The sequence below is a fragment of the Anolis sagrei genome, chromosome 5, assembly GCF_037176765.1.
Source record: "Anolis sagrei isolate rAnoSag1 chromosome 5, rAnoSag1.mat, whole genome shotgun sequence".
Lineage (NCBI taxonomy): Eukaryota > Metazoa > Chordata > Lepidosauria > Squamata > Dactyloidae > Anolis > Anolis sagrei.
The window spans coordinates 60,548,799-60,574,745 of record NC_090025.1 but is presented as its reverse complement, the minus strand read 5'-3'; the positions used below and the strand labels follow the sequence as shown (position 1 = coordinate 60,574,745).

Here is a 25,947-nt window from a genome sequence, read left to right as displayed (position 1 = left end):
GTATTGGTCAACACAGGGAAGCCTTTTGAGAGGGTCGAGGGGCATCTACACTGCGGAATTGACGCAGTTTGATACCGCTTTGCGAGGGCGTTAGCTTTCTCTGCTCAAGGAGTGCTGGCACCTCATTAAAAGTACAACTATTCCCATTGCAGTGGAAAATGGTGTCAAACTGGATCAAATCTGGCATAAGACTGCCTTGTAAACCCAGCCTGGGTTTGTGAAGAACAACAAGAGAGGGAAGAAAGTTACACAACAACTTGAGCCCCTCCATTTTGCAACCAAAGCGAGGAAGGCGCACGAAAAGCGCCCGCCCGCCCCGCTTTCCTTGAATGCAACCAAGTGTCGCCACCCGCATCTGTTTTTTCAAAACTCTCAGAACTCTTTTTGTTTTCCTCCCTCCCCCTTCCCCCCTCCCTCTTTGTATTTTTAAACCACGCTAGTTCGCCTGCCACTGGCCAATAGCAGCCCGGGATTTTCTCCTCGGCCAATAGGAGGCGGCTTTGGGGGCTGTTTTTTTTCAATCGGAGGCGGGCTCTGGGTCCCCCTCTCTCCTCACTCCCTAACCGGTTTCAACGGGTATGAAGCGCCAACTAGCCCACCCCAATCTCCTTCTCCCCGCCCCTTTCTCGACCTAGCCTAGCTAGCGGCGTCGGTGACGTCAGGAAATGTATGAACCAATCGGAATCCGGGAAAGGAAGAGGGCGTGGCTTGGAGAGGTTCAAATCCAGCCGGCAGCCAACCGGAGGGCAGTAGAGGCGGGCCTTGGAGTAGAAAGCTTTGAGGGTCAAGTTGCTGTGGCGGGTAGGACTGTGGAAAACAAGAGGCTGCTGAGTGCGTTGGGAGCGACTCGTTCGGCTGTGGAGAAGGAAGGCGGAGGTGCTCGCGAAGGGCTCCTGGTTTACTTCCGTCACCGCGACTAAGGTAAAAGGGGCCAGGCTGCGAAGGGGTGCATTTGTATATTTAGCGTAGAATGAATTCTGGGTCGATTATAAAAGAAGCAGGCGGCTGTGAGGAAATAATTTGGGCGGGAAATAATCCTCCCTCTCCCTCCCCCCCTTTTAAATCTCCATTTTGTTTTCCCCCCTTCCTTTTATTTTTTACAGCCCTCACTTGAGGGACCGTTGGGCTCCGGCGCCATGGGCAAAGGCGACCCCAACAAGCCTCGGGGCAAGATGTCCTCGTACGCGTATTTCGTCCAGACGTGCCGCGAAGAGCACAAGAAGAAGCACCCGGACTCTTCGGTCAACTTCGCCGAGTTCTCCAAGAAGTGCTCCGAGCGATGGCGGGTAAAGAGAGGGAAAAAGAGAAGGCCCCAACGGCCCTCGCCTCGCGCTTTCCCCCCGCAAGCCCCGCCCACTCGCCTCGCGCTCCCCCCCTCCGCAAGCCCCGCCCACCCGCCTCGAGCTCCTCTGCAAGTCTCGCCTCGCGCCCTTGCCGCAAGCCCCGCCCCCTTTCCCCCCTCCCCTCGAGCTCGCTCCGCCCTTTTCCCTCTGCGCGCGCGCGCTCCCTCTTCTCGCTTTCCTTCCAGTTGCCGCCCAAGGGCTTAAAAGGCGGGAAGGACGGTGTTTTTTTTTTCCTTCCGTAGCCGCCGCGTTTTAACTGCCGCCTTATGAAAGAAAGTCAAAGCTCATTCATTTATACCTTTTACGTTCATCATTTTTAAAGGCGGGAAAACAATAGGGGGAGAAGGGAAGGAGATAAAATTTTTGAAAGTTTGGTAAGGTTCTGGAATGCAACGCCCCCTTGATATTCGCTGGGGATTATTTTTATCATGCTTTGTCTCTCCATAAGACGACTCCGGGCCCTTCCGCACAGCCCTATATCACAGAATAACAAGGCAGAAAATCCCACAATATCTGCATTGACCTGGGATAATGTGGGATTTTCTGCTTTGATATTACGGGATATAGGGCGCTGTGCAAGGGCCCTTAAAACGACTCACATTAAAAAAGTACAACTTAAGTATACAATAATAAAACAATATACAGTTTGGGACCCGCCTACCTGCGTGACCAAATTTCTGTGTACAAACCCACACGACGTTCATTTGGGGAGGCCATGCTCTCGCTCCAACCTCCCTCACAGGCGCGATTGGTGGAGACGAGGGAGACTTCTCCATGGTTGCCCCTTGACTGGAACTCACTCCCCAAGGATATCAGACAAGCCCCCCACATTAGCAGTCCTTAGGAGGAGCCTGAAAACCTCGCTGGTCCAGTGTGCCTTCCCTGAATAAAGGAAACAATTCCCCTGCAAATACTCTGAGAAGCACTTTAATTACCCATTGGATTGCTCTTTACTTTTGATTTAAAACCCTCCTAATAGATGTTCATGTCCAGCATTTATTTTTAAAGTTTTAACTATTACATCTGGCTCAGCCATAGGTTTTTAAATTCTTGTGTTATTGTCTACTTGTGAGTTATATTAATTGTATTGTTTATTTTGTTTATTGTTTTATTGCTTTTTTTTGATGTGATGTTAGGCTTGACCTCATGTAAGCCACCCCAAATCCCTTGGGGAGATGGTGGCGGGATATAAATAAAGCATTATTATTATATATTATCAGTAGTAACTATATTTAATATATTAAAATTACTACTACAATATTAGTATTATATTGTAATGCATTAAAATATTATCAGTATATGAATATACTATATATTATTAGCATAACACAATATTTATTTTATTTACCACATTTGTATACCGCCTTTCTCAGCCAGAGGTGACTCCATGTATAATATTAGTATTATGCATTATATTGTACTATAGTGGTGGTTTTCAACCAGTGGGTCCCCAGATGGCCTTCAACTTGCAGAAATCCTAACAGTTGGGGTTTGTAGTTGTAGACCAAAACGTCTGGGGACCCACAGGTTGAGAACTATTATACTATACTGCTGTACTGGAGTATTAGTAATTGCATGTAATATATAATTGTTATATTCTTATTTTGTACTATATTATTAGACCACAATAGATATAATACACTACCAGTATATTATACTATTAGTATTATATAGTATGTTGTACAATATCATAAGTTGGAATTGATGCCTGAACTCTTATTTACTTCAAGCCTGTCTTTCTCCCTGTGGGGAGAAGAATGGTGTCTTTTATATAAATAGGCAGAATCTGCTTATCTTTGGAATTACTTTTAATTTTTATGCCAGGGATAGATGAATCTGTAGATAAATGTTGCACCCTGGTTTGGGGAGCTTCCTCAAGTGTTGCTTGGGGAACATAGGTGTGCAAAGGAATCTTGTAGCACCTTTGAATGTAACGAAGGCCCCATGTACACTGCCTTATAATGCAATTTGAAATGTCCTTTATATGCTCAGGGTATAGACCCCTATAAGGCAGTTAAAACTGCATTACATGCCTGGGAAAGTGCAAGCCACAATGTATCTTTCCCTCAGCTGCTACAAAAGATCCCTTTGAGTGTTTCAGTCCCACATTAAGTTTTTTTTGGAACTTTGTTCTGAGTGAGCATGTATAATCAATGAAAGCTAAATATTGTAAGGACTTGTTTTGAGAACTAGTCTTTTCAACAGGTCATTTCTCTCAAGACTGATAAAGCACCCAATTGTGTTAGAAATGGATGATCTCCCCTGATTGAAAATTTGAATCTTAGTGCTTTCACTATTAAAAAGTTTTAATAATTATTGTAAATAACTTATTACCAAAAATGTTGCTGCAAATTTGCATTACTTTACTAATCCCCAAGCATATTAAATTACTAGGTTTCAGTCACATAAGGAATTTACTTCATTCTCCCAGCAGCCTGAAAAAAGCAGTACTTGGAGTGTTTTGCTGACGCTCCTTGCCCATTCTTCACAAAAGACTTATTTTATTATTTAATTAAGTTTTTTTTACCCCGCATTCCTGTGCAAGCAGACCCAAGGTGGCTTGCAACATATAAAATGTACAATACAGAAGTTTTAGAAGAAATATGTAGTGAAGGGTTATGTTTGTCTGAACCTGATCTAATAGCTAGCAACTGTTTTGATGGTAAACAGTTCTGCAACAGTTCCTTGACATTCAAGTCATTCTTGTGGTCGCTCTTAGAAGGAAGTTGCTGCTTTTTAAGTCGACATCTGGTTGTAGGGCCCTAAAGTCAACATCAGCAAACAAATATAAAGTACTATGTTAATAAATAAATTAATGGGGCAGGAGGATTAATTGTAGATTCCTAGGCTCTCCAGTCCTAGTAGCATCTTGGATAACAAGACTGGCTTGCAATATAACCTAGGTCAGGCATGGTCAAACTTCGGCTCTCTGGGTGTTTTGGACTTCCAGCTCCCACAATTCATGGCCTCAGGCCCTTTTCTTTTCCCCCTCAGCTACTTAAACAAAGGGCTGAGGCCGGGAATTGTGGGAACTGGAAATACAAAACACCTGGAGGGTCGAAGTTTGACCATGCCCAACCTAGAGGGTTTTGTCCTTCAGAAGCTCAAAATACGGAATGGTTTGATGTCCACTTTAAATGTGTGCATTCTCATTTTACCCTTTCCCATAGACAATGTCTGCAAAAGAAAAGGGCAAGTTTGAAGACATGGCAAAAGGTGACAAAGCCCGATACGATAGAGAGATGAAGAACTATATTCCCCCTAAAGGAATGAAGAAGAGAAAGGACCCAAATGCTCCCAAAAGACCTCCGTAAGTTCATTATCTTCAATTGTGTATAGCTGTATTTGGTGATTTTTCACTGAACCACTTGTCATTCTGAACCTGGTTCAGGATCCGGATCAGTGAAAACACAGCAGTTTTTGATGCTTGGGTGTCCTGGAGGTTGACATTGGCTGTGAAACCTTTTTTTCCTTCACTTTAGATCTGCTTTCTTCTTGTTTTGTTCTGAACATCGTCCAAAGATAAAAAGTGACCACCCAGGCTTGTCCATTGGGGATACAGCAAAAAAATTAGGCGAAATGTGGTCTTTGCAGACAGCGAAAGATAAGCTACCCTTTGAGCAGAAGGCATTAAAACTGAAGGAGAAATATGACAAGGTAAAATAAAAGCAATTCCTCTGGTTTTTCAGTTACAGGTTGAGCATTCCTTATCTGGAATTCTGAAATATTGCAGTATCCAAAATTATCTGAGTGGCTGAGGTAGTGACACTTTTGGTTTCAGGTGCTTCCATGTATGCATACTTTGTTTCATACAATTATTAAAATCGTCAGGTCCTGTGTACAAGATGTATGTGAAAAATAAATGAATTTTGTATTTCCCATTCCCAGACATATTTCATTAGATAGATATAAAAAAAAAACCCAAACTGTGCTAGTTTGCTTTATCGCTTAAGCATTTAAGAGCTGATCTTTTGTATTGCACATTATGATATATGGCTAACATCTCTTGAAGGAAAAACTGATGAGTAAAAATGTATTATGGACAAAACAAAGCTCTTATAATAAAGTGCTTCTGCAGTTGAGTTCCCAGGTTTTATGTTCTACAGTACCTGGAAGGAGAAGGAAAGCATGAGTTAACTCCTACATGGTTCAGGGAGGTAAAGGGCTTAATACAGAAGATTTTGTACAGCAAGTTTGGGGATACAAGGTTGCTATTTGAAAAGATGGTTAAAATTAAGATCCTGTGTAAGTCCCACGTGTTCTTGTTGATCCTGCAGGATATTGCAGCATATCGTGCCAAGGATAAGAGTGATGCAGGGAAGAAGGGCCCAGGTAGGCCAACAGGCTCTAAGAAGAAAGCAGAGCCAGAGGAGGATGATGATGATGAGGAAGAGGAGGAGGAAGAAGAAGAGGATGAGGAGGAAGAAGAAGATGAAGAGTAAAGTAACCTGATGTAAAGATTTGTGCTCAAAAGTCCATGATTTTGCTAAGAATGTGAAGTCGAGTGCAGCTCATTGTTAGCTTCAGTTAAAAAACTGTACAGAATTGTGTATAGGTAATATGATTATCTGTAGGGAGATCTGTATTCAAATGTAAGTAGTAGCAAATGGCCACTACTGTTAGATTTCAAAGCTGATATTGGCAAATGTTCTGGCATATTTAATGGTTCTTTGAAATTCAGTGACTGCTTGATTTGGAGCGAAGTAAAAGCATTGGTAGTGAAATAGTCAACCTTGTCTTGCATACTATTGCATTGTATTACTTTTTTTAACAATTTTGTAATAAAATGATGTACATTAATCTTGTTACACTGCAGTTAATTTACTCAGGACTGAAACAACTGAGTATTCTAGTATAAACCAAACATGCATCGTTAAGGTTGTTAATAATATTATATTGCCACATCTTAAATGAAAAATATGCTGCAATCTACTTTTTCAAATTTCATATATGTAATTTTGGGGATTCCTCTTCATTATCTCTGGTTCTTGAATAACAATTTGTAAGGAATTAGGGCTTTCCTAATGAAGCATCTTGTGCAAATCTGGGGGAAACATTTTTTTGAGGTGGCATCAGTTTAGAAAGTCATTGATATTGCAATACAACACTGAACCTTGTTGGGATGAATGAGAAGATGTTTAGTTTGCCTTGGAAAGCCAGATGATATTTAGAGTTCGGCCATGATGTAGCATAGCCACATTATTTACCCAGGTAGTGTGTACTTTATTTCTCTCAGGCAATTTTGTGGTTGACTGTATTAAGCCTTTCAATACTACAAATGCTTTAAAGAATGTTGAGTACATCATTTGTAAGCCGCCTTTGTTTGAGCAACCTTGTGATTCTTCCTGGGCCACTTCCCTTAGCCTCCAATGCAATGCCATGTAGAAAACCTGGCATATTGCATCAGCATCAGTACCATCGGAGTTATGGGGATTTTTACTTCCATGCTTAAAGACTGAACATGACCATGCTCTTGTCTACGTGCGATTTTGTTTTTATTGCCATCTTAGTGTTAGTATTAAATGCCAAAGCCATCTGAGGTAAGTTTGTGCCACGACTATGCATACTCTTCATTCGTTGATGATTCTCTGGTCCAAACGCCAAAGTGATTCCCATTTAGTTTGGGGATTACTCTGTTGACCTGATTTTTTAAAAATCTTTCCTGTGGTTCATATTTGTATCTCAAGTCTTTTAAATTATCCTAGCATAGCTTTTATAGAAGTGCCCCTGCAGTATCTGCTATAATTGAAAATAAGACTCAGGTTTTCAAGGAAATGATTGTACAGGGAAAACAGTAACAAAACAGGTGGGATAATCCCTTTAAGAATTGTAAATACCTACATAATGCCTGCTGGAAATCGCAACACATCAGAAAATGTATAAAGTTCAGGGCAGAACTACTCTTTCTGTCTTTCCTAGTGGATCCCCCCCCCCCCTTTCCAAGACATATAGGGGGGAATCTAGTGGAAGTTTCAAAAACAAAAGGTGAATTACTAAACAAAATACATTCACAAGTTAACTACCTTTATCATAAGGGAGTCCCACCATGTAGAGGGCTATCCTGCTCTTACCTAATAGGACAGGGAAGGCAAAAGGTTAGATTTTTATGACAATCAATTTAAATACTGGGAGAAATACATTAATATAAGTTACTGATACTATCCCTAGGAAATGGGAAAAGAAAATAGGGTATATTGCAAAAGCTGCTGCTTCATGATACAGTAGTCTTGTGAACCTCTTGATGCTGGTGTTTCCGCCACAAATATTTACTTTAAAAACTCGACAATACAATCAGTGCTTCACATTCAAGGACTCAGGGATACAGAACCAATGTGAAAGCAAAATAACTTGCAAGAAACTAGAACCCTCTCCAAATATAGAAGTTTATTTCCTATCAAAAGCCTGGCTGGTCATTTCTTGGAGGCATTGGCCTGAATTTAATGCCCTTCTGAAAAATGTAGATCCCCAAGGCTGGGCTTTACATTCAGGCTGCAGCTTGTGCGGCTTGGCTAAGGGAGTTGAACTCGATAAGGCTTCAATGAAAGGGAGCGATGGGAGGATGGAGTTTAAAATCTGGATGGGTCTTTGATAGGAAGGTGGAGGAGTGAAATCTGGCAGTACAGCAAATCCTCCAAAGTAAAACATGCTAATGTGGGGAGCCAACCATATGAGACGTCCATATTTTTGATCCAGCTGCACTGCAAAATGGTGGGGACGTAGTTGCCTATTCATAAAATGGCTTCTTTAATAGGTTTAACCACTTACAAAACACAAATTTCCTTTGGCAAGGCTATGAGAAAAAGGATATATCTCAAATGCACTGTTTGGACAGTGATTCATCTCAGGAATATGTGTGATAGCATGTTTGCACTCTTATTGTTTCAGGTGGGGTATACAATGCCATTAATGGTTTTATCGTTTTGTTGCCTCATATTTAGTTAGTATACATTTGTAGAATACTGATTTAGTTTTTGCATAAAATGTTCCTTTGGTTCAGTTTTCGGAAACGTAGGTGGAGAAGTTTATCTGATTGGAAAGTCTCTTTCAGTACTTTCATACTTTAAATTTCAGAAGTGTGCACATCCTAAATGCCAACAAATGAGATATGCTAAAAAGTTTTAAATAAAAACTAGATAATTGAAACACAATCATTCAGTTGTCCTAAATGTTCTTCCTATTAGTTGGGTCACCCTAATCACTCAGAAGTCGTAACAGGTTAATGTAAAATTTTAGAGAAAAAAATTGCAGGACAGGTTGTACAGTAATCTCGCTTATCCAAACTTCGCTCATCCAACAGTCTGCCTCCCACCTGGATCCACAGCTGTTTCAATACATTGCAATGTTTGGGTGCTAAATTTGTAAATACAGGCATTATTACATAACGTTACTGTGTATTGAACTGCTTTTTCTGTCGATTTGGTGTTTAATTTGTAAAATACCGTAATTTAATAGGCTTTTCTTGAATCCTCATGAACCTCATAGGGTTTCTTAGGCAAGGAATACTCAGGGGTGATTTCTATTTCTTTCCTCTATCCTGCTATCTGCTGGGGATCTCATTCGAGCATTAACCAGGGCTAAGCCTGTTTCACTTCCAAAATAACACAGGATCTTGAGCCTTTACATGTTCAGAAAGGATGGGTTTGGAAATAGCCCCCTCAAAGAACTTCTATTGACAGAAAGCCTTGATGCACTATTTGGGTAGCAGTGCAAGAAACGCCGTCTTATTTCTATGTTGCCTTTTGAGTTTGATCTTTTATCTGGAAGCTAGCATTTGCAATTTTTTATCTACATCCTTTGGAATATCAGTTCTCGCCCAGCTGTGGATGTGCACTGACTATTCACATTGCACTATTAGATTAGTTTGATACCACTATAAATGCCATTTCTTGATCCCATGGAATCCTGGGATTTGTAGCTTGGTGTGATAAACAGGATCCCCAAAGCTACACTAGAGCTTGGTAAATTTTAAAACCTCATTAAATCACAAGCTCCAATGATCTCACAGGCTTTTGTCACAGTGTTTGAAGTTGTGCCAAACTGCTATAATTGTCCTGTATTGATAAAGAAAACAAGACTTAACATGTGGGAGTTCATTTGTTATTGGTTTCCTTAACCAGTAGCAGCATGCAAGGATCTACAATGGCTTGCTTAGCTTCTCTTCTAAGCCTTAATGGATCAGAAGTGGAACATGTTTTTTGTAGCTTGGAATTTGTTAGCAAGGTAAAAGCACAAAATGGTGTATGTGGACCTTTTACCACCCATCTAGGTTTTTTTTAAAAAAAGATCGGTATTCTGTAGGATTATCCATGACCGGCATTTTCTCTCCATCTGAACTACAGAATACTCACTCAACACTTAGCATGGGGATGAAAAAAATGAAATCATTTAAACAATTGTTCATGTATAAAGATATTCACTACCAAGAAAAACGGCTTTCAGTGCAGATATATAATAAACCCACATTTTAAAATTTATTTGCCTCACCTAAAAAAACAAGCAATCCAGAATTGAGATATACATAAGATTCCCGATTTATCCCTCGTAAAACCTTTGAGGATTTTTTTACAATCTTTACAGAAACATACAGTGTATCAAAATCTGCATAAATCAAATTTATAAAATGTGTAGAAATGCATAGTGATCAACTTACAAAGCAAGGATATGGGATCTACTTTTTCAAAAGCAGGTTACAGTAGGAAAAGTCATTAGGAGTAACAGCTTCTGTTCTCTTGTAAGATTTGAAGTGTAAAATTACAGATCCATATTCACACACAGTATTGGATTTTAATGGAATTCCACGCAACATTCGCTTCACGCATACACACCCGCACAATCTATGTGCAATCTCTTTCATCTATGCATAGTAATGTGATTAAATTAATATCTGTCACACATAAAAGAAAATCAGTTTTTGTACACAAAAACAATAAATGTGCCCCATATATATACCTTTAGTATCCTTTTTTTCCCAGTTTTTTCTCTTCTGTTCTGAATTATGCACAACTTTGAAAGGAGGCTTAAAAAGGATGGTGTCAGACAAGAAAAAACTGTATTTCTGGTCTACTGGACAAAATGTTAGCCTTCTGTTGCCCCATTTTACAAGCTGATAAAATGATCGAAGAGTTCAACACAAACTAAGGTATATATGCAATTTAATTCAGATTACCTAAAATTTAATTTTAAACTAATGTTCTTGTTATGTTAAATCCAACTTGAGTAGGTGTCCCCAACTGCACAATGAGACACCATATCACAATAAGCCCATTGAAACCTCTGAGGTACCTATAGTCAAATTCAAGATGAAACATTTTCTGAAAGAACATTTCTCCCCAAAATAGTTTTTCTTCTGCATAAAATTATACAATTTTTTTTAGTTAGAGGGTTGCTGAGCGTTTTCAGTGTTATATGGCCATGTTCCAGAAACATTGATGTTTCGCCCACATCTATGGCAGGCATCCTCAGAAGTTGAGGGCAGACCCCCCAACTTCTAAGGATGTCTGCCACCGATGTGGGTGAAACTTTAGGAGATAATGCTTCTGGAAAATGGCCATACAACCTGAAAAACGCACAGTAACTCAGTGATTCTGGCCATGAAAGCCTTCGACAACACATTTCTAGTTTTTTAACAGTTTCATAAGTTGATTTTCTCTTCTTCAAGTTATGGCACAGTTTGATAACTAGGATAACAAAAATGAAAGTATCAAGGAAAATTCTAAGGTTCAAACATCCCCTTAATTATGTCGAAGAAAAGATGGCATTTGAAGTCAGTTCTGCACAAAATAAACATTTTACCCATCAGCTCATTTCTAATCTACACACAAGTCTCTATCTAATTGGCAATAAATCATTAAACGCTGAAGGATGGTAAAATGACTTTTTAAAAAGTTTTGAAAGTATTTCATCTCCAGCCAACTTATTTTCCTTAACAGAAAGAACTGGATCATTTTTACTCTTCATTGAGATATTTGAGCTTCTACATGTCCAGATTTGGTAAGACATGATACAGCAGGGAAGCTTTGCTGTTGAGCTATAATATACAGAACTCACTTCCGCTGACTGTATCAGTGCTAAATTTCAGGTTCAGTTTGATATTGCAAAAACAAATAAAAAAACAAAACTAGCCACTTTAATGCTGTATCACAAGTGGTTCATGGATTTAAGTGCTACCCAGTATATGAACTGGAACCTTTTTCAAAGGTCCCAAAGATACACCACTGCTATGTTGGTCCTTACACAGCATTCCTGATCTGTGCCTCTGTTAGTTATTTATTGATATAGAATAAAGAGTACAATAGTTATGCTGGCAATTTTTCTAACATGAGGATGTTACTAACTCACTATGATCCAAAAGAGACACCTCGACATACCCATATTATGACAAATGCTTTTCTTGTGAACCAAGGACAAATTAAGGAGGCACTAAATACGTTGAAAAATTCACCTTCCAAAAAAAGCAGCATGACTGAAAAGAAGGCCACCTTGGCTAAAAAAAAAACCTGTGGCAGTGCTTGGTAAGATGTAAAAATCAAAACAACGTACAACAGGTTGATAAGTTTATGTTATATAGCAAAGTCTGGTTACTCTAACCTTTTTATTCAAGTGTGAGCATTGAAGAAAAAAGAACTGCCTGCAGACCCCTGAGTGTAATCCCAAAAAACAGCAACAAAGGCTTGGATCCAATCCCCCTGCTTGTGTACAAGTGGAAGGCACTTACACACAGGCGGAAAGTTGCCAATTCCCAGCCCTTTACTCCACTGAAACAGTCGGCCCAAAAGGTCCTTGAGAGGGGCTTTTGGAAGTGGGGCAGGGCTGCTACCAAAACCAGGAGCACAAAATACCCTCTTGTACAAGTGGAAGCAACCTCACACTGGTTCGGATCCAAGCCGGAGCTTTTAGCTTTGTTTCAAGAAAACAGAAACAAAGTCAAAAACATTATACTATCAACTAATTTTTTTAAATAAAAGAACATCCTAAAACAAACAAACAGAGAAGAGATGTAAACATCTATTAGAAGTTTTAAGGTAAGAGCAGTTTTTGTAAACATTAACTGCAGATGATAAATCTATCCCAGTCCACCTAGGTCCTTCATCCCGATGAGGAGGTTCCGGGCTTCAGCTGTACAAAGTTTTGCAGCAGTTTTCAGGCTATCTTCAGTCCTTAGACAAATTCATTTTTTCAGTAGGTAGATTCATTTGTCTACACACTAAGGATATTGTTCATTTCCCAGCTTTGTGTTGCTTTATTGGAGTCACACTCTGAAAGAAACACTTGGTGCAGAACCTCAGAACGGTCCAAACATTTTCCCGAAGGGATGTGAGTAAATCTATGTAAATTCTGGAAAACAGAAGCCAAATAAAACATCATTACATCTTAACCACAAACTCTATTACACAGCCCAACCACAAAAATACATCTTTGGTATCTTGGTTTTTAGGCCGGTTCCCGGGGTGATTTGGGGTGCTAATTCAGAAAAGCGCAATGGATAGCCCACATTAGCCATAGTTTCTTAGATATGGTTATGATTTTTTATAGGACAGCACATGAATTTGTACATGGCAAATATTCTTGATCTCAAAAATTAGAACTAATAGGAAAAAACTGGTACCATTTTTGGAATCAGACCAAATATACCCAGAAATCTGTGGTCCTTCCAGATATATAAACCCAATTTTCTTAGTTTCCAACAAACCTCACCACCTCTGAGGATGCTTGGCACAGATGCAGGTGAAACGTCAGGAGAGTATGCTTCTAGAACAAGGCCATACAGCCCGAAAAACCTACAACAACCCAATACCCCAGAAACAGGTTTAACATTTGAGGCACCAAAATGTGCGTTGGGCTAGTGTCATTGTTCCAGTCTGATCTCATCTAAGTTATGACTATGTAAGATGGAGAATTAATATAACTATGCCTTAAGAGATCCATGAAAGAATGGTTAATTGGTAATTCTGTGGCTCAACATCCAAACAAATGTGACGTAAGTCATGTGAACCTACTGTTTGTCCTGACTCCAATCACAAATCTGAACTACTTGAACACTTGTGAGATACCTTGAAGTACTGCCACTCCTTGTATTCATTGAGATTGCAGTGTGTAATCACAACTTTTGTTCCATCAGGTCCTTTAGTCAAGCATTGGTCATATTGCATCAGTTGATTAGCTTCATTGATTCTGAACAGCTAGTGCAAATAAACAAACAAACAAAAACCCCACAATCAAACACATGAAACATTATTTTACACCAACAATGGCAAAACTACCAATGTCTATGCATGAAAACATGTCTTCCTTGGCCTTGGCCTTTTACTTTAAGAATGTTAAGTAGCATTCATTGACGGTTATTTAATGGAAAAAAATAATGCTGAACTGCTCATGTGATCAGATTCGGTGTCAAAAGTATTAAAACACAAAGGCAAAACATTTCAGCAATAACCAAAGTCCATGCTGAAATGCAAGGATAGCCAACATGATAAAATATTGATAGGACAACACACTAAAAGTTCATTAGTAATTACATTATATTACAGTGACAGGGTTTTCCGCAAAAGGGATGCTCTGGGAAACATAGTTGTTGAATTCCATGTGCACAAGTCCATTTTCGGACAGTACTTTGTGAGTCCCCTGCTTCCAGGGAGCAGAGGTGGTCTCTCTGGAACATATGGGCAAACCCAGGTCCAGGGCCCAGATGTGGCCCCTTGGGCTCTTTTCTCAGACCCTCCTCTCTCACACCATCCTATCCTTCCCTTTTTCCTTCCCCCTTCCCTCCCTCCCTTCCCTCCCTCTTTCTCCCTCCCTCCATTCCGCTATTTTGTCCTTCTTTCCCTCTTTCCTCCCTCCTTCCCTCTCTCTTTCTCCTTCTTTCCTTCCCTTTTGTCTTTCCTTCCTTCTCCCTTCCCTCCCTCCATTCCCTTCCACCCTTCCTTCTCTTTTTTCCTTCCCCCTTTCCTCCTGGGGGATGTTTAACTGGGAGAAGAGGAGGTAGAGAGGGAACACGAGAACCATGTTTCAAGTGGAGAGGGAAAACCAACTTTCTGCTGCTCTGGAGACCAGGGCACAAGGGAGCAATGGTTTCAAATGGCAGGGAAAGATACTTGATTGAAAAGATTAGGAAGAACTTCCAGAGGTTAAGGAGCTGTTAGAGACTGGTATAGGCTGCATGGGAGTGGGGTGGAGAAGTGGAATCTACTTCTCTGGAGGCTTTTCTGCAGAGGCTGTTTATTGGGAGTGCTTTGATTGTGCCTTCTTGCATGGCAGGGGGTTGGACTGGATGGCCCTCGTGGGTCTCTTCCACCTCTAGGATTCTAGGACTATATATCAGGAGTAGGCAATATGAAGTCTAATAGACACACTTGTTCTCTCCTGTCCACCATCTCATCCTGATCTGACCAAACGTTTCCTGTCTTTTCTTCACTTTCTGCCTTCGAAAGAGAAGAGAAAGGGGAGGAAAGGACAGGGAGGGGACTTGGGGAGAACCCCCTCCCTCCTGGCCCACCAGCTCCGGCCCACCACCATGTGGCCCCCAAGTCTGAATGTTTGCCCATGACAGCCTTGGCTCCTTCATTCCTTCTCCCTTGAGCGGGGCCATTTTGAAAAGATGCCATAAGCAAAAGCAAGTCTCCTACACATTGCACAGCCACAATTTATTTTAGTTCCTTTCTCATCCATTCCGATCTTTGGGTGAACATGAGACATTGTAAGTTAGCATTGTTTTCCTTCATCCTTTACATTTTGGAACACAATATTTTACCCTTGATTGTCCCTAAATCAGAGCAATTTCTGTAATTTTGGGCCCAAAACCTGCTCTTGACTTATCCACGAGATTGACTTATACCTAAGGATATACTGTATTTCATTACTAGAAAGACTTCAAGACAACCCACATTTAGAAATAAGAAAATCATAACAATTACAGAATTAGTGTGAAATGTTGGAGCAGCCCAGCTCCCAATGCTCTGAGAGAGGTTGTGGTTCAACCAATTTAACGTTGTTTCCAGTATTACAAAAATTCCAGGGAAATATTATTTTGGCATTGGTTCTAATTCAAGACACCTTGCTTTGGGATTACTTACTTGATTTCCTCCCATTCTGTGGCATGGTCCGAGTTCCACAAAGCCCCCATTGGTATGGCCCATACTGTCTATGCAGTACGAAGTTTCAAAGCCTCTGATCTGAAACACATTCATAGTTTATATTGTAGCAATATAGTTCAAAATACATAATCAAAAGGGAGGGAGAACGGTATTCTGAGAAAATGGCATATTCAGAAGTTACGAAGAGGTCCCTAAATTGGAGACATACAGAGATATACTAAATGTCAAGGATTATTCAAAGATACAAGACAAAAATCCAAATTCCAGCTATAATAATAAAAGCACATCATGGTCACCCACATTGTAATCTCAAGGTATGGGTTGCTTTGAGTTTTCCGGGCTGTATGGCCATGTTCCAGAAGCATTCTCTCCTGAAGTTTCACCCACATATATGGCAGACATCCTCAGAAGAGAGAATGCTTCTGGAACATGGCCATACAGCCCGGAAAACTCACAGCAACCCACTGATTCCAGCCATGAAATCCTTCGACAACAGTCTCAAGGACTGTTTAGTACAGTGGTTCTCAACTTTCCTAATGCCGTGACCCCTCAATACAGTTCTTCATGTTGTGGTGACCCCCAACCATAAAATTATTTTCGCTGCTACTTCACAACTACCATTTTTCTCCTGTTATGAATCATCATGTAAATATCTGATATGCAGGGTGTATTTTCATTCACTGGTCCAAATTTGGCACAACTACCCGATACGCCCAAATTTGAATATTGGTAGGGTTGGGAGGGGATTGAATTTGTCATTTGGGAGTTGTAGTTGCTGTGATTTATAGTTAACCTACAATCAAAGAGCACTGTGAACTCCACCAACAATGGAATCGAACCAATCTTGGCACACACAACTTCCATGACCAACAGAAAATACTGGAAGGGACTGATGGGCTTTGACCTTGAGTTTTGGATTTGTAGTTCACCTATATCCAGAGAGCATTGTGGACGCAAACAATGATGGGTATGGACCAAACTTGGCACGAAAACTCAATATGCCCAAATGTGAACACTGGGGAGTTTGGGGAAAGTAGACCTTGACATTTGGGAGTTGTAGTTGTTGGGATTTAGAGTTCACCTACAAAGAGCATTCTGAACCCCACCAATGCTAGAATTGGCCCAAACTTCCCACATAGAACCCCCATGACCAACAGAAACCACTGTGTTTTCTAAAGGTCTTTGGCGACCCCTCTGACAACCCCTCATGACCCCCCCAGGGTCCCAACCCCCAGGTTGAGAAACACTGGTTTAGATAAACTGTACAAAACACATACAGAGAGAAAAAAAGTTCTGTGATCACTGATCACTTGTGTCTTAATTCAAAAAATAAGGAAATATTAAATAGATTATTTAATTACTTACTTACTTACTATATTTATACCCCACTCTTCTCAACCCCAAAGGGGACTTAGAGTGGCTTACAGATTATGGCAACATTCAATGCCGCATAATACAACATATAATAAATATAACATATCAAATTATAAAACAATCAAAACATGTAAATGCAATAAAACAGATTAAAACATAGTTTTAATAGAGCAGATATTCCACCGGGGGAGGAATGGTATTTGTATACGCAAATCCACTTTTCACAATTACGTGAAACAGGCATAATAATGTACTGTCAAAGGCTTTCATGGCCAGAATCACTGGGTTGTTTTGAGTTTTCTGAGCTGTAGAGCCATATTCCAGAAGCATTCTCTTCTGATGTTTCGCCCACATCTATGGCAGGCATCCTCAAAGGTTGCGAGGTCTCACAACCTCTGAGGATGCCTGTCATAGATGCAGGCGAAACGTCAGAAAAGCATGCTTCTGGAATATGGCCATACAGCCCGGAAAACTCACACAACAATCCAGGCATAATAATCTTTGCTACAGAGTATTATAACTCACATATCAAGCATGTGCACATATCAAGCCAAATGGGAGAGCCAGGAAAGAAAGAAACACAAAATCATGTAAGGTTGAAAGAGAGATATTTCAGACATGCTGCAACAGGATGGCCTTCCTAGAGACATTTTTTTATATAGAAAGAATTTACAGTACAGTCTACAGTATTATTCTGTATCTAGAAAGCAAAGAAATGAATTCATTATTCCAAGTGAGTCATCTCCATTCAGGCTTTTTGCACATTCATTGAAAAAGCACACCCACATTCAAAACATAATTCCCCGGACCGTTTTGGCAGAGCTTCCTTCTCTTTAATGTGATTCAATGTGCACATTTGGTAAATATTTGTTCCTAATTTTATATACCAGTGGATTGCGCAACATATTTTGCATCCTCTTCTGTGTTTCAAAAACTCAATATTTCAATATTTTTGTTTTGCTATTAGTTATGTATGCACTTGAGCATCTTGTCCTCACTCTATATTCACTTCTGGTTCCAATTCCTTATCCAAACACAACGGCATTTAATGCTGTGTATGCTTTTTAAACTCTTATTGATCTCTTCCACTGTCAACATCAAGAACAGCTCCTATCTCATTCCTATCACTGTCTCATTCAAATTTCATTCTATCAGGGCTGAGTATATTAACTGCAGACTTTGGTCGGCTTGCTATTTCCTTAGTTACACCATAGGGACCATAGTCGGAAAAATAACAAGTATAGTATCTCCAGAAATAATACTTTCAGGGTCCTCAGAAATGTAGATTAAGTATCAGTTGGGATAATACAAGTAACAATTTATGTCTTCATAAGGCTTCACCAGTAAAAATTATTCACATATAGAAGTCCAGATACATCAGTTTACTGTATCCATGGATTCTGTATCCATAATTCAACTACCCACAGCTTGAAAATGTTAAAACAAAATTCCAAAAAACCTTGATTTTGCCATTTTACATAAGCTATGTCATTATATATAATAGTATTTGAGTCCAGTGAGGTCCTGGAATGAAAGCTGAGCAGAGAAAAATTCCAATTTATATTTTCTCTTTATTTTCTCTTTGTAAAATCAGCCATGAAAACAAGGTTTATCTCTCATGTTTTTTAACATTGATGCTTTTGTTCGACTGTTATTCATTTTTTTAATCTAAAAATGTCAATAAAGATTTCAAAGAAAAGGTGGACAAGAAGCCAGAGAATGAGGTGATATATTCTGAAGACGTTGTCATCACATTAAATCATTATCGATCTATAGCACTGCTCCCAAACCCAAATGTGGTCCCCTTAGCTCAACATTGGGGCCCTGATACATTTGGCAACAGAAAACATTTTCTGAACTTCATCTAGTAGCTGTTTGAGACATTTACACAACTTTGTTATGCAGTGTTTAGTTGCCTCTGCAGAAGATGCTTCAGTTGTACTTCATAAAAAGGAAAACCAGCCTGTTTAGCAAGCCTTGCAAATGTCAATTGTTATCAGCAAATGTTTGATTTTTCTATACTATTTTATATTTTTATATACATGGGGTCATATAAAAATTTATCAGGCTGAAAGGGGAAAAGTTTAAAAAGCTCTGACCTATAAAAATTAAATAACAGTCTCACAGGTACTTTTTGTTACATCTGTTTAAAGTGGTTCCCAAACTTTTTTTGACCAGGGACTACTCTCCAACATTAGTACCAAGAAGGTTACAAATCAGTTTTTGGTCAACTCTAGATTCAGTTTGGTTATTTGGGGTGCTGATTCAGAAAACTGCATCAGGTAGACCACATTAGCTCTAGTTTCTGATACAGAACATATGCCATCCGGTAGTCACCATCTGTTCACCCACAGAAAACCATATTGAATAATCTGATGTGGTAGTAATAATCTTTCATGGGTAGTCAGCCTCCCCCCTCCCGACAGGCCAGTTGCCTCGGCACTACAAGAGGGTTTCGCAAGACCAGTCACTCTTGTTGCCATGTGGTTTCGAGGCAACGGTAATGGTAAGTAATGGTAAGGCCGCAGACCATATTTTCATTCTTGCGGACCACTAGTGGTCCTCAGACACATGCTCAGTGTTCCCTCACTTATCGCGGGTGTTAGGTTCCAGGACCACCCGCGATAAGTGAAAATCCGCGAAGTAGAGATGCTCCTCTTTCCTCCTCCCTCCCCCTGCACACCACACTTCCCGCTGGCTCCCCCTCGCATACCTGTCTCCCCCTCCCCTCCTCCTCTTCCCCCTTCTACTTCCCCATTTGTGCACACTATCATGGAAGGGAGGAAGGAAACCAAGAGCTCTTCCTCTTCCCCCTCCTCCTTCCCTGCTCATGCGCGCTGTCATAGATGGAAGGAAGGAAGAAAGGAAGGAAGGAAGGAAAGGAAGTAAGCCCTCCTCCTCTTCCTTCCCTGTAAAACAGCAAGTCCGCAAAAAGCAAACTGCGAAGTAGCGAAGGAACACTGCAATACGAATGGCTTTCCACCAAAGTTAGCATACAGCAGTGTTACTCAAAGTGGTAGTCTGTGGAGCCATTAGTTGTTGGTTTATAGCAGTGGTTCCCAATCTTTTTTGCCCAGGGACCACTCTCCAACATTAGTACCAAAAGGGTTACGAATCAGTTTTTGGTCAACTTTACATTCGGTTTGGTTATTTGGGGAGCTGATTCAGAAAACTGCTTTGGATAGACCACATCAGCTCTAGTTTCTGATACAGAATATATGCCATCCAGTAGTCACCGTCTATTTGTCCACAGAAAACCATGTCTAATAACCTGATATGATAGTAGTAATCTTTTATGGGTAGTCGGCCCTTCCCTCCCTTCATCCTTGTTGCCTTGGCACAATAAGAGGGTTTTGCAAGACAAGTCGCTCTTGTTGCCATGTGGTTTCGAGGCAGCAGTGTAGCAATGGTGAGACCACGGATTATATTTTTGTTCTTGTGGACCACAGGTTGGGAACCACTGGATTAAAAGATAAAGCAGTCATTTCTTGCTTTCCTTTTAATTATGTACTTTTCCTCTATTTTGATATAATGAAACTCAGTATATTATACTATTCAGGGGCTCTTGCCATGAATAATGATGCCATACACAGTACTGAATGCCACACAGCTTCTAAGGCCTGTAAAACTGCAATTCTACGATGACAGGCAGGACAACTATTTCAACAACTTCCAAGCTGGTGAGCTGGAAAAATAAAACCGATTTATAACACCACATGCTTTTATGTGCAGCCAGTAATATGAGCAATGGAAATGGCAGCAATGTTTTCTTTCTTCAAAAGCTTTCCTAAACAAGCAGTTTGCATAGTGAGTTCTGTAGAAGTTCATTAGTTCATGAGATGTGCTTTCTGTTTCAGGTTTAGGGAGAATAGGCACAAAACACACAACCAAGAAACATGTGGGAACTCGCATTCTTATAGCTTTTTGCTGTGCGTATGTGGATGTGTGACTATTCGCACAACTGAGCACCAGTCAAAACTAGAATTTGATTGTAATCCACGCAATTAGTTCCAAACCATTGTGAGGCTAATGCAGGAAACCATGGCACTTTTTTGCTACTGGCAAAATCCTCAATAGATCTGAAATTTTAAGTGTATGAATTACATGTATGAGAGTTGAATGAAAAGTAATGCCTCCACCTTTGTAACTCCTTAACAGATGGCAGTACTGGTATGCAGCAGGTGCTAGCTTGTTCAGTAGACTCTCCTCTACGGTTCCATTTTAGCGGGAAGCCTCAGCATTGAATGGTTGTGTTGTTAAAGTGCGAAGTATGGAACCCTGAACAGACAGTTGGTCAATGCAACTTAAGCAACGTGCAGTCATTGGATTCTTGACAGCAGAAGGTGTCACCCCAAAGGAGATTCATTAGAGCAGGGGTCTTCAAACTATTTAAACAGAGGGCCGGGTCACAGTTCCTCAAACTGTTGGAGGACCGGATTATAATTTGAAAAAAGCATGAGAATTCCTATGCACACTGCACATACCTTATTTGTAGTGCAAAAACACATAAAAACAATGTAGTAATTAAAATGAAGAACAGTTTTAACAAATATAAACTTATTAGTATTTCAATGGGGAATGTGGGCCTGCTTTTGCCTGATGAGATAGGATTGTTGTTGTTGTTGTTGTGTGCTTTCAAGTTGTTTCAGACTTAGGTTGACCCTGAGCGAGGGCCGGGCAAATGACCTTGGAGGGCTGTATCCGGCCCTCGGGCCTTAATTTGAGGACCCCTGCATTAGAGAATGCAAGCTGTTTATGGTGATTGTGTTGATTTGAGTACTGTGCGTCGTTGGGCGAGAAAGTTTAAAGATGTTGAGGTGACACCTTCTGCTGTCAAAAATTCAATGACTGCATGTTGCTTAAGCTGCACTGACCAACCATCTGCGCAAGGTTCCATACTTCGCACTTTAACAACACAACTGTTCAATGCTAAGGTTTCCCGCCAAAATGAAATTGTAGAGGAGAGTCTACTGAACAAGCCAGTACCTGCCGCATACCAGTACTGCCATCTGTTGAGGAGTTACAAGGGTGGAGGCATTACTTTTTATTCAACCATCGTAGATACAATACTAGATGGTTTGCCACCTCCAGTATGAAAACTTTCAGTGTTTTAGGCCACTGTTTTTGAAGTGTTGATAGTTATTTTCAAAAGGCCTGGAAGTCTTAGAAGTAGGAATGCAGACTAAAGGCGCATCCAGACTGGTTGGAAAGTCCCAGCTTTTGTTGTTGCTCTTTCAAAATTTATATTGGGTTAAAATAAAACAACTCAAATGACTGGTATAAAAAGATCATACTGACAGAAAAATATTTTGGTATTAAAAATATGTATTGATGAATAGCCAAAATAAAATTGGAAAGAACAGGAACTTTCTCATCTTTTTAATCTGTCTGGATATACATCCTAAGCTTAACAAACATTGACTTTGGTCTAGTGGGTCTTTTCCAGCATAAATCCACTGTGTCGCATTTCTTGGCATCCTAGCACAAAATCCTGTGATGGACAAAATCCTGTGATCAATACCAGAATGTGTGTGTGTGAGAGAGAAACCGCTTGTATTTTTGCAAGTGGTCTCTCACACATCTATATATACACACACACACACTTATATATACACACTAGCATATACACCTGGTACTGCCCAGGTGTTGGAGGAGCCACTGCCCCCCGCTTTCATTCTTCTTTCCCATTCTTTTCTTTCATCCTCTTACAACTTTCTCCCTTTCTTTGCTCTTTCTTTCCTCATTTCTTCATCCTCCCTGCCTCCTCCTATCCTTTTCTCCTTCCCTTTAATCTTTTTCCTCCTTCTTTCCTTCCTTCCCTCCCCTCTGCTTTCTCCAGCTCTGAGATGGCCTACCTCACAACGTCTCCTTGGCAACATGGCTCTTTCTTTCCTCTCTCCCTTCCCCACAGGTACATTACCTTCCCCCCTCCAGTGACTTCATAGATGGCCACCTCACCTAGCAACAGTCAATTCAGTGACATCACAGAGGGTCACTTCACCTCGCAACAGCATACGAACTTTGACTTTAAATAAATAGACCTACCAAAGGATTACACTTACCTCTCCCCATTCCACATTCTTAGGTGGCAAAGGATAGTGAGACGTGATATCATAAGCAATTTCTTCCATAAACCACTTGAAACTTTTGCATCTGTGATCTTCCCGAAACTTCTTCAGGTCAGAGATATCGCCATAGGCCAGTGCTTTTGTTTCAGGCCGGCTAGCATAGAAGTAATCTTTGTATTCATCCCACCAGACCTCCACAACTCGGACATAATTCTGTGGGAGGGGGAAAATGGCATCGTATTAATAAATGCATTTTATAAACAGAGGAAATAAAACCTTATTTGAACAACATTATGTTAGTATCCTCAAACATCCACTTTGGGTTGGTATTTTTAAAGGGGGATTGTCAATGTTTACAAGATTTTGCAATCTTTAATTCAACAAGATGCTATTATTAAAAATATGTGCTTTCAAAAATAAAATACCCTCAGGAAAAAATGAGACACAGAACATATGCCATATATTAATCACCAACTACTCGACCATAAAAATTATGATAGCTATATCTAAGAAACTAGAGCTGATGTGATCTATCTGATGCAATTTCCTGAATCAGTGCCCCAAATAACCCCAGAAACAGACCTAAAAACAAAGACACCAAGAAAGGCTGTATTATTAATGCATTACATTTTAACTGTTTCCAATCATTTAAAAATAAACAATGGAGACCAATGTTGTATTTTTGGTGCCACTAATCTTCCAAAATAACAACTGTAATCCCTCATTACCTCCTCAAACCAACTTGCTGTTCCTTGAAATGTGTTACTTTCATACTCTGCTGCAGACAAATACATATTTGTATCAGAACTAGTATGTAATGTTTAATTTATCAATTAAACACTAAATGAGTGGTGCAACGGGTTAAACCGCTGAGCTGCTGAATTTGCTGACCAGTTGGCAGTTCGAATCCAGGGAGCGGGGTCAGCTCCCTCTGTTAGATCCAGCTTCTGCCAACCTAGCAGTTCGAAAACATGCAAATGTGAGTAGATCAATAGGTACATCTTCTGCGGGAAGGTAACGGCATTTCAAGCAGTCATGACCCTGGAGGTGACTATGGACAACACCTGCTCTTCAGTTAAATATGGAGATGAGCAGCACCACCAAGAGTCGGACACGACTAGACTTAATGTCAGGGGAAACGTTTACCTTTAATGCTAAAAATCTTTTAAAGACACAAGATTCACCTTTAGTGTAGGAGATGACCCAACATACGCTGGAGGCGGATTCCCTTGCCACCCTTGGAGACGATAAATGTGCCCAACACGAGAACAGGGAGTAAACAACAGCTTCCCTCCACACTGCCAAATCTAAACGTTGAAATAAGACATCAGTTATAACAAACAGGCAAAAGAGGCCTGGCAATCACAAGCTTATTTACAGTGTCAGAAGACAGCTTCCTCAAACAGATCACATTACATGTCAAGGTAAGCTGTAATTACACTGCCAGGATGTCAAATCCAAAACACCGTCCTACAGTAATATGCCTAGTGTCCTTTACATTTCAACTATCCAATAATTATAATTCGCACCTAACATTAAAGAACAGACAAGAGTAAATCACTTCCGAAATGGGTTTCAGCCAATTTCTGAAGTCATGTCTGCAAGGTAATATTAGAAATTCACGCAATGTCGTTTTCTTATACTAAAATCAAAGCTCTGCAAGATCAAGTCAAGATCAAGCCTTTTCAGAAATATAAAATAGTTTAACCCTTCGAGGAATGTTAACTGTAATTTATACATTCATTAGAATGGGATTAACTGAATCTCTTCAGCTGCAGTGAGATGAGATGCAGTCTATGGATTTCAGACATTTCTTATTAAAAGACAGCCAGCCCTAACAATTAGATTATAAACATTTTGCTTAGTCGAATGGATATTGATAATATTCTGAATCAGTTTATAGAATGATCACAAATCTAGGATTTGATGTATCTATTACAGTGCAAAGGAAGGCAAGAATACCATGTGAGGCAGTTATATGAGAATCCAGATTTGGCCATGGTGGTCTATGCTCTTGTTACATCTCAAACACGCTCTACATGAGACTGTCTCTAAAGACTGTCTGGAAGTTCTAAGTCAGCGTTTCTCAACCTGGGGATTGGGACCCCTGGGGGGACTGCGAGGGGGGTGTCAGAGGGTTCGCCAAAGAATATCAGAAAACACAGTATTTTCTGTTGGTCATGGGAGTTCTGTGTGGGAAGTTTGGCCCAATTCTATCATTGGTGGAGTTCAGAATGTGCTTTCATTGTACGTGAATTATAAATCCCAGCAACTCCAACTCTGAAATGTCAAGGTCTATTTTCTCCAAACTCCACCAGTGTTCACATTTGGGCATATTGAGTATCCGTGCAAAGTTTTGTCCAGATCCATCATTGTTTGAGTCCACATTGCTCTCTGGATGGAGGTAAACTACACCTCCAAAACTCAAGGTCAAACCCTTCCAGTATTTTCTGTTGGTCATGAGAGTTCTGTGTGCCAAGTTTAGTTCAATTCCATCGTTGGAAGAGTTTAGAATGCTCTTTGATTGTAGATTAACTATAAATCCCAGCAACTACAACTCCCAAATGACAAAAACAATCTCCTCCAATCCCACCAGTATTCAAATTTGGTTGTATATGGTATTTGTGCTAAATTTGGTCCAGAGAATGAAAATACATCTTGCATATCAGATATTTACATTACGATTCATAACAGTAGCAAAATTACAGTTATGAAGTCGTAACGAAAATAATGTTATGTTTGGGGGGTCATCATAACATGAAGAACTATATTAAGAGGTCCGGCATTATTTATTTATTTATTTACTATATTTCTATACCACCATTCTCAGCCCAGGGGTGACTCATGGCAATTTACAGAATGGCACAATTCGATGCTCATAACAATATAAAAATAGCTAAAACATTAAGAAGGTTGAGAACCACTGTTTGTAAGCCAGATTTCTTACTGGAGCAGCGTATTGGGAGTATACAACCCTCCCTGTTATGTCAGCTCCACTGGCTGCCAGTTTGCTACCGGGCTCAATTCAAAGTGCTGGCTTTGTCATATAAAGCCCTAAATGCTTCTTGTCTA

General features: G+C 40.2%; 2 protein-coding genes across 3 annotated transcripts in view; one reads left to right on the top strand and one right to left on the bottom strand.

The window, feature by feature from the left end:
• The first annotated feature begins 772 nt into the window (after positions 1-772).
• HMGB2 (high mobility group box 2) lies at positions 773-6,143 on the top strand. The gene is made up of 5 exons (XM_060778707.2): positions 773-921; positions 1,104-1,286; positions 4,514-4,653; positions 4,826-5,000; positions 5,621-6,143. The coding sequence occupies exons 2-5, from the start codon at positions 1,137-1,139 to the stop codon at positions 5,783-5,785; spliced, it is 630 nt and encodes a 209-aa protein (XP_060634690.1). The 5' UTR covers positions 773-921; positions 1,104-1,136; the 3' UTR covers positions 5,786-6,143.
• Positions 6,144-9,790: 3,647 nt separating this feature from the next.
• Positions 9,791-25,947, bottom strand: part of GALNT7 (polypeptide N-acetylgalactosaminyltransferase 7) — a 97,922-nt gene continuing 81,765 nt past the window's right edge. For both annotated transcript variants that reach the window (XM_060778706.2, XM_060778705.2), the window contains exons 8-12: positions 24,060-24,182; positions 22,870-23,088; positions 15,413-15,511; positions 13,394-13,522; positions 9,791-12,677 (exon numbers count right to left, since the gene is read on the bottom strand). In XM_060778706.2, coding sequence (XP_060634689.2) covers positions 12,540-12,677; positions 13,394-13,522; positions 15,413-15,511; positions 22,870-23,088; positions 24,060-24,182 — 708 coding nt within the window. In that variant the 3' untranslated portion in view covers positions 9,791-12,539. The remainder of the gene's footprint in view (positions 12,678-13,393; positions 13,523-15,412; positions 15,512-22,869; positions 23,089-24,059; positions 24,183-25,947) is intronic.